Source organism: Enhydra lutris, unplaced genomic scaffold, assembly GCF_002288905.1.
Source record: "Enhydra lutris kenyoni isolate GAN:26980312 unplaced genomic scaffold, ASM228890v2 scaffoldscaffold2, whole genome shotgun sequence".
NCBI classification, from domain to species: Eukaryota; Metazoa; Chordata; class Mammalia; order Carnivora; family Mustelidae; genus Enhydra; species Enhydra lutris.
This window is the reverse complement of record NW_019154086.1, coordinates 47,410,307-47,426,309: the sequence shown is the minus strand read 5'-3', so window position 1 is coordinate 47,426,309 and position 16,003 is coordinate 47,410,307. Positions and strand designations below refer to the sequence as shown.

General features: G+C 31.8%; 1 protein-coding gene across 1 annotated transcript in view; it reads left to right on the top strand.

The window, feature by feature from the left end:
- LOC111150096 (syntaxin binding protein 5 like) overlaps positions 1 to 16,003 on the top strand; it is a 416,035-nt gene that overhangs the window by 211,544 nt on the left and 188,488 nt on the right. The window contains exon 9 of the mRNA XM_022507443.1: positions 3,015 to 3,138. Within this exon, the coding sequence (XP_022363151.1) occupies positions 3,015 to 3,138 (124 nt within the window). The remainder of the gene's footprint in view (positions 1 to 3,014; positions 3,139 to 16,003) is intronic.

The window sequence follows — 16,003 nt, the reverse complement described above, 5'->3', positions numbered from 1 at the left end:
TTTTAAATTTTTTTTATTTTAAAATTTAAAAAAAGTTTTTCATTTTAAATTTTTTCAAAATTATTTGTAACCCTTAGAGCCATATTTTGTGTGTGTGTGTGTTTTAAGATTTTATTTATTTATTTGACAGAGAGAAATCACAAGTAGGCAGAGAGGCAGGCAGAGTGAGGGGGGGAAGCAGGCCCGCCACTGAGCAGAGATCCCGATGTGGGGCTCGATCCCAGGACTCTGGGATCATGACCTGAGCCAAAGGCAGAGGCTTTAACCCACTGAGCCACCCAGGTGCCCCCTTAGAGTCATATTTGATCCTTTCTTCTATATATCTCATATGCTATCAGTTTTGTAGTCTCTTAATTCTGTTTTTATATTGTCCCTCATTCATTTCTTCTCTTTTTTCAGTCCCACATTCAATGTCCTAGTCTAAGTTGTTAACGTTTTGCCTAAAAGACTATGGTAGCCTTTTAACTAATTGCATTTCCTCTGATATCTTACCTTTTCAGTATCTTTCACTAATAAGATTACCATTTTAAGCCATAGATCATATAATTCTCTACCTCAGAACCTTCGAATGGCTCCCTGTTATCAACAATACAAGTTTTTTTTTCCTTTACATGAGATTCAAGGCCCTGATGTTATCTTTTCTCTTTAGTTTAATGCAGTGTATGCTTCTATACACTCCTCACACTTCAGACATATTACTATCTCCTAAACATATTATTTATTTCCTACCTTAAAGCCTTTGCTCCAGCTAATTCCTTATCATGAACTCTCTTCTTTCCTATTTTGCATATCAAAATCCCATTAACTTTGTAGCCACTGTAAAACTATTTCAATTGCCAAAGTAGCCCCTTGAATAGCCATAGATGAATTGAAAGTTTTGCTTTGTAAATCCAAGATAATTTTCAGAAATAACTATATGAATTTATATATTAGCTATGAAATTTTTATTTTATTACATCAATATTTCTAAATAATCTCTTACAGAGAAAACCCTCAGAGTTTGATACGAGGATAGCCTTTTAATTCCTTGAGTAGCTGCTGTTTTTCCTTTTTTCATGTTGGTACCCAGCTTTTTGGGTTTTCTTTCTCTTTTTTTGTTTTGGGGAAACTCGATCACAGCCACTGAGTTGACCAAACCAGCTAGTGTTTTATCTTCCATATTTTGTTTTCTATCTTTTAAAATTATTCTTGAATTAGTTGTATTTGTGTGTGTGTGTGTGTGTGTGTGTGTGTGTGTGTGTTTAGTAAACTCTTAAATCTCTTTTTAAAGAAAGGAGTAGGGTATAATGAAGTTAAAAGAATTAGATACTTATCCATTAAATTTATTCAAATCCAGCTCTTCAGTAATAGACTGTTTTTGACTCCCTCTAATAGCAAGCTGGTTTTATATGCCTACTCTTTTGTACAATAAGTATACTTCTTTTATGGTACTTATTTTGCTTTTGTGTTGTAGCTGTCATTTTTCTATTTGTCTTCTTTAGTAGGTAGAAATTCAGTAAGATAGGAAGAAGGGTTAAGGCTGGAGATTCTCTCTCTGCCCACACCATTCGTAGCAGAGCAGTCTGAGAGAACTTTAAATTGACTGAGGTTCATCAAGTTAACACATAGAAGTCTTAAGTGGCATTTCCACTGAGCCATCTATAAAAGTGAGAATAAGCAAAGAAGAAGATGACAAGTGTTTTCTTTCTGTCTCTACTGAATGCTGGCAAAAAAAAAAAAAAAATTGTTTACCTAGTAATGAAGAATACAGTGAGAGAAAACATAAGCCCAAAGTTTCATGTTATCTGTTTCATTTAATTAATCTTACTTATCTTGAGGTACAGCTCATATCCTATGTCCTTTATGATATGTCTAATGATTATTCTAGCCAACAATTATCTGTAACTCTAAATAATAATACTTATTATTTAGAAAACAAATAATAGTTTTAAACACACATATCTTAGGTTAGTATATCATATATATACATAAAAACTAAATGTTAGAAGTTCCAAACAATATTATTAACATTCATTTATTTTAATCTTCCTTATCTTGCAGTTTTGAGTTCCTTTAAGTAAAGGGTAACATTGTATACATTTGTTCAGCTTTTATGTCTTCTAGAGCTTCTCTCATTGTGATTCACACATTACTGAAAGGCCAAATAAACTTCTTGGTTTAGAAAGAATACAAAGTGTGGGAATATGTAATGACATTACTTATTCATTCAACAGATATTGAGTATCTACTTTATGCAAAGCATTGTGCTACCACTGGGAATAAAACAATATATGGAAATGGAATAATTACTTTTAAATTTTATGTAACTCATATCTTCAGAGTAAATTTACAAAAGAATTTTTGAACTTTTCTTGCTTAAACCTTAAATTGTCATATAAATAGTATATGTTAGGGGCAATACAGTGATTGAGATTATGGGTTGTGTAGTTAGATAGAAGTTGGCTTTGAATTGTGTGACCTGGGCATGCATATCAGTTTCTTTAGGCCTATTTCACCATGTGTAAATTGGAAAAAAAATAGTACCTGCTTTATAAAATTAAAAGAGTTAACATAAATACTTTGGCAAGGGATCTGGCACATAGTAAGCCCTCAGATAGTAGCTCTTGATGTAAATTATTACTTAAATTGGCTACTTTAAGTGGCAGTAAGCCTCTATCTTTCCAGAAATTATCTTCTGATAATCTTACTTTTACTTTTATGTAAATAATTTTTCAAAGGATCATATAGGATACAAGAAGGACATAGAATTTACAACAAAAAGTTCTAGGCTATAATGATATTATGAAATGTACTGAACTTTTCTTTCTCTCGGGAGATGAGTTTTTGTAGTCTTCTGTAAGCTTATAGAGGATTGAAGCTGACGATAGTATGATCTGGGTCAGAAAAAGTATTAATGTTTCTTAAGTATTGTTGATATAATAATTTTACCTCAGAATATTTTTCCTTTGGAATATAGAATGCTATAACATATCAACTTTCCCCTTCCTACTTGTCTTTAATTATTATTTCATTAGGCTATTCATTCAATTGATTGGCATCATGAGGGCAAACAATTCATGTGCAGCCATTCAGATGGTAGCTTGACCTTATGGAACCTGAAAAGCCCAAGTCGTCCTTTCCAGACCACAATTCCACATGGTAAGGTGTATGCTTTCAAAAGAAATAAACTCTGGAGATACAGTGCCTTGACTTGAAGTAGAACAGGTGGTATCAGTGTGTTTGGAAGAAAGTGATAGGATATACCTTCTGGTTCTAAATACCTTTTTATATCTCCTTCAGATCCCCACATTATACCGCTCTCCCTGTTTATCCACTTTCCTACTTTGTGATGCTTTTATAAAGACCTTTCCAAGCAAAAATTGCAGAATGGATGGTTGATGTATCTGAAGTAGTCCTTAGGGTTAAGGAGGTAGTGAGAATGACATTATATAGATCTGACTTTCAGACCTATTTCCTATACTATTTTATAGTTTGTCATTTTCTAGATTCTCTCATTTATTTCCATTTCTACCATTTGATTACACCAAAGGTGAGAACTATGGTTTTTGTTGTAGATTGTATTTCTTATTATCTTTCTTATCAAAAGGAGGTATTTATAGTTTATGTTCCACCTAACTGGAAAGAACAAAGAGTTCAAATAAATAAATATCTTTTATTTGATGACCATATTATTTCTGAGAATGTTAGTGGTGATCTAAGTTCTATATTTTCATCATACCATTGGTTGTTTATAAGAATAGAGAGGTCAAATCCTAGCAGTTAATCAAACACATCCTATTTTATAGTTTCTGAGCATTTATTATAGTATCACATTTGTAAAATTTTGTATTATGTTTTTTATAATTGGTGACCCATAAATCACAAGATGAAATTATTCCATCTTGTGTTCATTTGCCCTTTTTTATACCATGCCTTTTTTTGTTGCATACTTCACCTTCAGATGATTAAATTATTATAACATTTAACCTATCAGCTTTAGAGATTACATTGCTTTTACAAACTTAGTTTGAGATGCTTCATTTAAAGATTGACATTATGAAAACCTTGGATAGGTGTTTGCTATATATCCCACTCAGGTAGAATTATTTGTTTCTATGATGAGTTTACTTCTTCTCCCCACCCCTTACCCCCATTCCTTATGCCTTTTATTTGTATGTGTAAAATATGATTTATTCATAATTTTTCTACTTCAGTTCTTCTCAACAGTCAACTTTTATACAATTTCTTTTTGGCTTGATTGGATATTTGTTACTTTCATATGTTTCACCATATCCAGATTTATCAGTTTGGGTTGTTTTCTATACAGTTAACCCTTGAACAATATGGGGCATGGGGCACTTATCCTCATGCAGTTGAAAACCTACATATAACTTTTGACTCCTCCAGAACTTATTTACTAACAGCCTACAGTTGACTAGAAGCCTTGGTGATAAACACAGTCAATTAACACATAGTTCATATGTTATGTGTATTATATACTGTATTCTTACAATCAAGCAAGCCTGAAAAAAGAAAATGTTATTAATAAAATAATAGCAAGAAAAAATACATTTACAGTACTATATACTATTTATTTTAAAAAAACTATTCCTTTGAATTAGTATTTTTGTATTCTTTGGCTAAATACCTAGTAATGTAACTGCTGGATTGTAGGGTAGTTCTATTTTTAATTTTTTGAGGAAACTCCATATTGCTTTCCAGAGTAGCTTGTGCACCTGAAACTAATATTACCCTGTATGTTAATTAACTAGAATTTGAATAAAAACGTAAAAAAGAACTATGTATTAATGGACTCACACAGTTCAAACCCATGCTGTTCAAGGGTCAACTGCAATTCTGATTTCCTGTTGAAGAAGATGAAATTCTGTTCACAGGTTGTTGAAAACATCAGCATTTGTATCTCATATAGAGCAGATTAAATTCCTGCAGTCTTACCATGATTTAAAGCAAATATCAGTGATTTTGACATATTCTTATGGTTCATTCTGTTACATTTCATTTCAGCTATTTTTATTTTAGAAAATAAAAATTTCTGTAAGTAGTACTTTAGCTGTATCCTATAAGTTTTGATATTAATTTTATTAAAAATGTGTAATTTTCATTAATATTCAGTTGGAGGTATTTTCTAATTTCTATTATAATATTCCTTTGACCTATGAGTTAGACATTTGTTTTCTAATTTCTAAAAATATATTTTGTTATAAATTTTTAAATGTAGGCAGAGAATGTGGCATGATACTAGTTCTACAAAATTTACTGTGATTTGCTTTAAATTAGACATACACAATTAATTACTATGAAGTTCCAAGTATGCTTGAGAAGAATGTACATTTCCTGTTACACAAAGGTCAAACTTTTTTTCTTTGCTTAGTTTTTATTCTTTGATTTTTCAATTTTGAGAGAGGTAAGTCAAAATCTCTATTATTATGGATTTTTCCCTGTAGTTTTGTTCATTTCTGCTTTATATTCTTTTTAAGTCAAGTAGGTCAAGGTGGCTGATAGCATTAATTAGGTCCTCTGATTTTACTGTTTTTTGACTAGTGCTTTCAATTTCTGAGTGTGGTATTAAAATTTCCTAATAATTATAGAATTATCTATTTTTCACTTTATTTCTGTCCTTTCTGTTTCATGTATTTTTGAGGCTTAATGTTAGGCATCCATTAGGTTTTCCGTAGAGAGCATATAGTCAGGTCTTTTTTATTCAGTTTTATAACATTTGGTTGGAGGGTTCAGTCTATTAACATTAAATGTAATTATTGATGGAATTGGATTTAAGCATACCAACTTACTATTTGTTTTGTTGGTTCGATCTTTTTGTTGTTGTTGTTGTTCCCTTTTCCTCCCCTTTTTGCCTTCTGGATTATTTGAAAGTTTATATTAGAATTCCATTTTAATTTACACGCAGGTATTTTATCTTCAGAACTTTTGTTTTTGGTCAGTTACTCTACCCTACCCTACTTTCCTAACTTTTCACAGTCTATTAGAGTTAACATTGTAGCACTTTATAAAAAAATGCAGAAGCTTCAAGATCATATATATATATTTACTTTTATTTACTTTTGCAATAGTTACATGTATTACTTATAAATACATTGTTATAATTTTTGCTTTAAGTAGTCTTAAGCATTTTTAATTAAAAGGAATAGATTCTTTTGTATTTTCTCTTATTTATGATTTCCTTTAATATAACTTTATAAATTTTTATAATTTCATTTGTTCTTGAAGGTACAGAAACATCATTTAGCATTTCACTTAGCTTTCCTTTATCTAAAAATTCCTCTTTTTTGCTTTTATTCTTGAGGGACGTTTTTGCTGAATGTAGATATCTAGGTTCACAGTTTGTATGTGTATATGTTGTTTTTAAGGTGCTGCACATTTAAAAATACTCCACTGTTTTCTGGTTTACATAGTTTCTGAGTGAGAAATGTGTGGTGTTTTGAATTTTGGTTCCCCTGTGTATAATGTGTCATTTTACAGTGGCTACTTTCAAAATTTTTGTAACTTTTATTTCTAACAATTTGGCTATGATATGCCTAGTTTGTTTTCTTCAAGTTCATTCTATTTAGAGTTCTACTGAGCTACAGAGCTTTGTATAAATTTGAAGAAATTATAAATTCTTATAAATTTGTATCTTTCATAAAACTCGGGAAAATTTCAGCCTTATATTTTTTTCAAACACAGTTTTCTGCTCCAACCTCTCTCTACTCCTCTTTCTGGGACACCAGTTACCTGTATGGTAGAATTTTTACTATTGTCTCACATGTTTCTGAGCCTCTCTTTTTTGTTGTTGTTGTTAATCATTTTTATCTCTGAATTTCAAACTGGATAATTCCCATTGATCTATCATCACTTTAATTGCTCTTTTCCTCTGTAATTTTCATTCAACTATTAAAACCTTAAGTTATTTTTATTTTATTTTATTTTTTTAAGATTATTTATTTATTTATTTGACAGATAGAGATCACAAACAAGCAGAGAGGCAGGCAGAGAGAGAGGAGGAAGCAGGCTCCCTGCTGAGCAGAGAGCCCGATGCGGGGCTTGATCCCAGGACACTGGGATCATGACCGGAGCCAAAGGCAGAGGCTTTAACCCACTGAGCCACCCAGGCGCCCCAAGTTATTTTTATTTTAGATATTTATTCCACTTGCTACCTTTTTATATTTTCTGTTTTTCTGCTGAGATTTCTTCTTTTTAGTCGTTATGAGTCCTTTTCTTTCTTTCCCTGTCCTTTCCTTTCCCTTTCTTTTTCCATATTGAGCTTAGTTATTTATAATCACTGCTTTAAATCTTTGTTTGATGATACCAAAATCTGCTTCCCCGGAAGTTGGACTCTGTTCATAAGAATAGCTCACATTTTCCTACTTCTTCACATATCTTATAATTGGAAATGTATAACGCATATTATGGATATTATGTCGTATATATTATAGAATATATTTTGTTACCCCCTTCCTCCCTAGCCATGTGTCTCCTAAACTGGGAAACCATATCTAGATTCATTATTTTTCTACAAATCAGTATTTTCCTATACTACAAAAGTAAGCTTTGTCTGAAACTCAGATTATTGAATAGTAGTAGAAAAAGAGGGAGGGTGGTCACAGACTAGTTTACTTAATACCTATTTCACTTGAGATTTGCACCGTGGTGACATTGCCCTTGTTGTAGCTGGTTTTCACTAGTACTACAGACATTATTTTTCTTTCACAGTAGGTTTTAATGGCTTCAAATGCTTATTCTTCAATTATAATGCCCTCAGCTAAACACATGCATACACATACACATGCAATCTACACACATGATCTTAAACCAAATCGCATCTAATACTTAATAGTGACGTTGTTGCTCAGAAACAGGACAGAGATGTCAACAATTATCACTGTTATTTAACATTTTCTTGAAAATATTATCCAGTTTATTGAGACTTGAAAAAGAAATATGATATTTAAAAGTTTAGAGAATTCAAAATTATAATTATTTTTTGATAATGCAGTTGTACAGCTAAAAAAATGAAACTAATTAGGAATACTATTAAGTATAACATGAAAATTCTGTATACAGATCAAAATATGATGGGTGGATAAAACCATTTTAAAAAGGTGAAAGATTTATGCAACCTGAAGAGAAACCAGAGTATGGATAAAACCATTTTAAAAAATAGCATCCACAAAAATACCTGGAAATTAAACTTAAAACAACAGTGTCCTAAATAACAGTGTCTGCTAAAGGACATGAAGAAATCTGAAAAATGAAAAAAATACTCTATGTATGCATGGGCAGATTTGTTATATAGAGATGTTAGCTCCCCACATATTAATTCAAAATTCAGTTTGTTCCCAAGAAAAATAACAGGCTTTAAAAATTAAATGAGCTTATGTGTAGCAAAAATAAACATGAAAATAGGAAAAAATATTTGAACAAGGAGTAATGGTCAATTACAGGCAGTTTGGAAGGTTAGATGCCCTAAACAATTCTTGCTGAAATAAATACTTACTGAAATGAAATAAATTTATTTTTTAATATGTCACTGAGCTAACAACAATAAAAACAGGTTAAACTTAGAGATCCCAAAAAACATTGTTGTTTAACTATAAATGCTGAGAGATAAGTAGTAAAGATAGAATTTGTATTTTTTTAAAATATACTGTTTATTTATTTGAAAGAGAGAGAGTGAGCACGAGCTGGGGGAGGTGCAGAGGGAGAGGGAGAAGACACCCCACTAAGCATGAATCCTGACAGAGAGTTCCAGCCTAGAACCCTGAGATCATGACCTGAGCTGTAGACAGATGCTTAACTGACAGAGCCACACAGGTACCCTTTGTCTGTAGTTTTATGTTACACTTCAGAGAACTTAAAACTCCTGTTAAAAAAAATACAAATTTATTGAAATATAATTCTCAATTCACTAAAGTGTATAATTCAGTGACTTTAGTACATTCGTTATGCAACCATCAACAAAATCTAATTTTAGAATATTTTTGTCATCCCCAAAAGAAACACCATACTCATTAATAACCATTCCATCCCTACTCCTCCAGCATAGCAAGTCTATTAATTGGTGAATAATATTCCATTATGCAGATATACCACTTTTCTTTATCTACTCATCACCTGATGGACATTTGGGTTGTTCCCATATTTTGACAATTCTGAATAATTTTGCTGTGAATGTTTATGTGCAACTTTTGTGCCAGCATATATTTTCATTTCTTTTTGGTATATATCAAAGAATGGAATTACTCGATCATATGACAATTCATATTTAACATTTTAAGGAACTGCCAAATTATATTCCAGAGTCCTCAGGCTTTTACATACTCACAAGCAATATTAGGTTTCCAACTTCTCTTCATCTTTAGCAACATTTGTTAATATCTATCTTTTATTATAGCCATCCTACTAGATATGTAGTAATATCTCATTATAGTTTTGATTAGCATTTCCCTACTGAATAAAGATATTGAATATCTGTTCATGTGCTTATTTTCATTTCTAATATTCTTTGGAGAAACAGTGATTTAGTTCCTTTGCCCATTTACAAATTCTTTTTTTTTAAATTATTATTATGGTGTTGTAGCAGTTCATTATATAGTCAACCCTTGAACAACATAGGATTTGGGGTGCTTACCTTCTGTGAAGTAGAAAATTCACATATAACTTTTTTTTAATTGAAGTATAATTAACATACAATATTAGTTTCAGGTGTACAGCATAGAGATTGAACAACCCTATATGTCATGCTGTGCTCACCACCATAAGTGAGGTTACCATCCATCACCATACAAAGTTATTACAATATTATTGACTATATTATCTATGTTATACTTCTCATCTTCATAATATGTTTATTTTATAACTGGAAGTTTGTACCTCTTAGCCTTTTTTATCTGTTTCACTCATCCCCTACCCACCTCCCCTGTGGTTACCATCAGTTCTCTGTATTTCAATCTGGGTTTGTTTGTGTGTTTGTTCATTTGTTTTGTTTTTTAGATTCTATATGTTAGTGAAATAATATGATATTTGCATTTCTCTTGACTTTTTTCACTCAGTATAATACTGTCTAGGTCCATCCACATTGTTACAAATAGCAAGATGTGATTTTTTTATGGTTGAGCAATATTCCATTTTGTGTGTGTGTGTATACACAAAATCTTCTTTATACATTCACCTATGGATGGACAGTTCCATTTTTTTGGCTATTGTAAATAATGCTGCAATAAATATAGGGGTACATATATCTTTTTGAATTAGTGTTTTTGTTTTCTTTGGGTAAATATCAAGTAGTGGGACTACTGGATTATATGGTATTTCTATTTTTAATTCTTTGAGAAACCTCCATACTGTTTACCATGGTGGCTGCACCAGTTTACATTCTCACCAACAGTGCACTAGTGTCTGTTTCCCTTGACACCCTTGTTATTTCTTGTCTTTTTTATTCTAGCCATTCTGACAGGTGTAAGTTAACATCTATTGGTTTTGATATCCATTTCTCTGATGATAAGTGATGTTGGTGGTCTGTATGTTTTCTTTGGAAAAAGGTCTATTTAAGTCTTTTGGCCTATTTTTCAATCAGATTGTTTTTTTGTTTTGTTTTGTTTTTTGTGTTGAGTTTTATAATATCTTCATATATATATTTTGTTTTTTTAATATATTTTGGATACTAACCCTTATCATATGTATCATTTATCAGATATATCATTTGCAAATATCTTCTCCCATTCGGTAAGTTGCCTTGTCATTTTGTTGGTGGTTTCCTTAAATGTACGAAGCCTTTTATTTTGGTGTGGTCTCAATAATTTATTTTTGTTTTGTTTCTCTTACCTACAGAGACATACCTAGAAAAATGTTGGTAAAGCCAACATCAAAGAGACAACTGCCTGGATTTCCTTCTAGGAGTTTTATGGTTTTAGGTCTCATATTTAGGACTTTAGTCCATTTTGAGTTTATTTTGTTTATGGCATGAGAAAATGATACACTTTTATTCTTTTATATACAGCTGTTCAGTTTTCCTAACATTGTTTTTGGAGACTGTCTTTTTCCTATTGGATATTCTTGTCTCCTTTGTCATAGATTAATGGACCATATAAGCACGGTCCATTTCTGGTTTATATCTGGGCTTGCTATTCTGCTTGATTGGACTGTGTGTCTGTTTTTGTAACAGTACCAGACTGTTTTGATTACTACAGCTTTGTGTAAATCTTGAAATCTGGAATTGTGATACATCCAGCTTTGTTCTTCTTTCTCAAGATTACTTTGGCAATTCAGGACCTTTTGTGGTTTGACAAATTTTAGGATTGTTTGTTCTAGTTTTGTGAAAAATGCTGCTGGCATTTTGATAGGAATCATATTGAATTTGTCAGTTGCTTTGGGTGGTATGGACATTTTAATGCTACTCTTTCAATCCATGAGCATGGAATATATTTACATTTGTTTCTGTCATCTTTAATTTCTTTCATCATGTTTTGTAGTTTTCAGAGTACAGGCCTTTCACCTCCTTGGTTACATTTATCCTTAGGTATTTCATCCTTTTCAGTCTAAGTGGAATCGTATGTATGTATGTATTATTATTATTATTATTATTTATTTTTCTGCTACTTCATGATTTGTGTATAGAAATGCAACAGATATTTGTATATTAATTGTGTACCCTGTAACATTACTTAATTCATTTATTACTTCTAAAAATTTTTTGTTGGAGGTTTAGAATTTTCTGTCATGACATCTGCAAAGTGACGATTTTACTTCTCCCTTCCCAGTTTGGATGCCTTTTATTTCTTCTTCTTGTCTGATTGCTGCAGCTAAGGACCTCCTCTACTATGTTAAAAAGTGGCAGGGGTGGATGGCCTTGTCTTGTTCCTGATCTTAGAGGAAAAGCTCTCATTTCTTCAACATTGAGTATGATGTTACCTGTGGTTTTTGTTATATATCTATTTTGTAATGTTAAGGTATATTCCCACTAAACTCATTTTGTTAAAAGTTTTCATTGTGAATTTATGTTGAAACTTATCAAATACTTTTTGTGCATCTATTGAGATGATCACATCATTTTTATCTTTCCTTTTGTAAATGTGATATATCACATTGAGTGATTTGCAAATATTGAACCATCTTTGCATCCCTGGAATAAATTCCACTTGATTATGGTGAGTGATCCTTTTAATATATCATTGAATGTAGTTTGCTAATATTTTGTTGAGGAGTTTTGCATCTGTGTTCATCAGGGATCTTGCCCTATAGTTTTCGTTTTTGTAGTGTCTTTGTCTGGTTTTATTACCAGAATATGGCTGACATTATAGAATGTATTTAGAAGCTTTCCTTTCTTATCTACCTTTTGGAATAGTTTGAGAAGAATAGATATTAACTCTTCCTCAAATGTTTGGTAGAATTCATCTGTGACTCAATCTGGATGTAGACTTTTGTTTATTGGAAGTTTTTTGATTACCCATTGAATTTTATTACTAGTAATTGATCTGTTTAGATTTTTATTTCTTCCTGATTCAATTTTATAAGTTTCTATGTTTCTAGGCATTTATTCATTTCTTCAAGTTTGTCCACTTTATTGATATATAATTTTTGTGGTAGTTTCCTATAATCCTCTGTATTTCTTCAATTTCAGCTGTTATTTCTCCTCTTTAATTTCTGATTTTATTTATTTGGATCTACCTTTTTTTGGTTTTGATGAGTCCAACTAAAGGTGTATCAATTTTTTTTATCCTTTCAAAGAAACAGCTTTCAGTATCATTGATTGTTCTGTTGATTTTTTAGTTTTATTTCGTTTATTTCTGCTGTTATCTTTATTATTCGCTTCCTTTTACTAACTTTGGGCTTTGTTCTTAATTTCTAGTCCTTTTAGGTGTAGGATTAGATTGTTTATTGGAGATTATTTTTGTTTCTTGAAGTAGGCCTGTATTGCTCTAAATTTCCCACTTAGAACTATTTTCACTGCATCAAAGATTTGAACCACTGTGTTTTCATTTTTATTCTTCTACTTTTTTTTTTTTTTTAAGAGTAAGTAAGCATGAGTGGGAGGTAAGAGCAGAGGGAGAGGGAGATAGAATCCCCAACAGGCTCCATTCCCAACCAGCACAAAGCCCAGTGTGAGGGTCCATCTCACAACCCTGAGATCATGACCTGAGCCAAAAATCAAGACTAACCAGCTGAGCCACCCTGATGCCCCCATGTATTAATTTTCTATTTGATTTCTTCATTAACCCATTGGTTGTTAGTAGCATATTGGTAGCTTACTTGTGTTTGGGTTTTTCCTTTTTTTTTTTTTCCCTTATGATTGTCTTGTGGTTTCATACTATTGTGGTCAAAAAGGATGTTTGATATGATCTCAGTAATCTTAAATTTATTGAGACTCGTCTTGTGGCCTAACATGTGATCTATCCTAGAGAATGTTTCATGTACATTTGAACAGAATGTCTATTCTGTTGTTTTGGGATGGAATGTTCTGCATAGTTCTGTTAAGTCATTCAAAGACATCATTTCCTTATTGTTTTTCTGCCTAATCTATCCATTGGTGTTAAGTAGTGGTTATAGACCTTTACTATTATTGTATTAATGTCAATTTCTCCCTTTTTTATGTATTTGGGTGCTCTAATGTTGACTACATAGATATTTACAATTGTTTTGGCTCTTGTTGTATTAACCACTTTATCATTGCTTAGTCCCCTTCTTTGTCTCTTTTGTTAACAGGTTTTTTTTTTTTTTAGTCTGTTTTGTTAGATACAAGTATTGTTACCCCCCCTTTTTTTTTCACTTTCCTTTGCATCATCTTTTTCCATCCTTTCACTTTAAATCTGTATATGTATTTAGGTTTGAAGTGAGTCTTTTGTAGGCAGCATATAGATGGGTTGATCTTATATTTTTATTTCTTCTACCACCCTATGTCTTTTGATGAGGGCATTACACCATTTATATGTAAAGTAATTATTGATAGGTATCTACTGTTGCCATTTTGTCAATTGTTTTCTGTTAGTTCTTGTAGTTCTCTGTTCCTTTTTCTCTTCTTTTTAACTGATATCTTTCTTTAGTGTTATGGTTGGTTTTCTTTCTCTTTATTTCTTGTATATGTATTATAGGTTTTTGGTTTGTGGTTACCATGAGTTTCATGTCTAACATTCTAAGTATATAGAAGTGTATATTAATTTGATGGTTACTTAAGTGTGAATATATTCTAAAATAACTTTATGTTATTTCTCCCTTCACATTTTATGTATATTTTCTCATAATTACATCTTTTTATTTTCTGTACCCCTTCACTAATTTCTTAGATATAATTAACTGCATTATTTTTTTCATTTAACCTTCAAACTAGCTTTATAAGTGATTGCTCTATTACCTTTACTATATATTTGCTTTTATTCATGACATTTTTTTTCTTTTGTGATTTTCTTACTTCTAGTTATAATAGCCTTTCCTTTTCCACTAAAAGAAGTTCCTTTAACATTTATTGTAAGACCAGTTCAGTGGTGATGACCCTTTAACTTTTCTTTGGGTAATTCTTTATTTCTCCTTCAATTCTGAATGATAACTTTGCTGGAAAGAGTATTCTTGGTTGTAGATTTTTTTTCTTTTCAGCTCTTTGAATATGTCATGCTGCTTTATTCTGGCCTGCAAAGTTTCTGTTGAAAGATCACTTGATAGCTTTTTGGGGCTTCCTTTGTACATAACTAGTTGCTTCTCTCTTGCAGCTTTTAAGATTCTATCTTTAGTTTTTCTTTTTCCTTTTTTTATTTCAATTTTTTATTTAAATTCTAGTTCATTAACATACATGGTAAAATTGGTTCCAGGTGTAGAATTTAATGATTCATCACTTACATATAACACCCAGTGCTCATCACAAGTGCTCTCCCTAATACCCATCACCCATTTAGCCCATCTGTCACCTGCCTCCCTCCACCAACCTTGTTTGTTTTCTATAGTTAAGAGTCTCTTATGGTTTGCTTCCCCTACTCTTTTTTCCCTATGTTCATCTGTTTTGTTTCTCAAATTACACATATGAGTGAAATCATGTGTTATTTATCTTTCTCTGACTTCTTTTGCTTAGCATAATACATTCTTACTCCATCCAAGTCATTGCAAATGGCAAGATTTCACTCTTTGTGATGGCTGAGTAATATTCTGGTGTGTGTGTGTGTGTGTGTGTGTTTGGTCAACAGACACTTGGGCTCTTTCCATAATTTGGCTATTGTTGATATTGCTGCTATTCTAAGCATCAGAGTGCATGTGTCCCTTTGAATCAGTATTTTTGTGTCCTTTGGGTGAATACCAAATAGGTCATAGGGTAGTTCTATTTTTAACTTTCTGAGGAAACTCCATATTGTTTTCCACAGTGGCTGCATCAGTTTGTATTACCACCAACAGTGTAAGAGGATTCTAATATTTCCACATCCTTGCCAACATCTGTTGTTTCCTGTATTCCTGTATGTATTGTTAACGTTCTGACAGGTGTGATGTGATATCTCACTGTGGTTTTGATTTTCATTTCCTTGATGATAAGTGATATTGAGCACCTTTTCATGTGTTAGCCATCTGGCTGTCTTCTTTGGAAAATGTCTATTAATGTCTTCTGCCCGTTTCTTAACTGGGTTGTTTGTTTTTTGGGTGTTGAGTTTGATAAGTTCTTTATACATTTTGGATACTAACCCTTTATCAGATAATGTCATTTGCAAATATCTTCTCCCATTCTGTAGATTGTCTTTTAGTTTTGTTGATTATTTCTTTTACTGTGCAGAAGCTTTTTATTTTCGGATGGTCCCAATAATTCATTTTTGCTTTTGTTTCCCTTGCCTTCAAAGACGTGTCTAGTAAGGAGTTGCTACAGTCAAAGTCAAAGAGGTTGCTGCCTCTGTTCTCCTGTAGGATTTTGATGGTTTCCTGTCTCACTTTTAGGTCTTTAGCTTTATCTTTAATCTTGTACATTTTAATTATTATGTCTCATGGTGTGGATGTCCTTAGATTAATCTTGTTTGGACCTCTGCTTCCTGAGCCTGGATGTCTG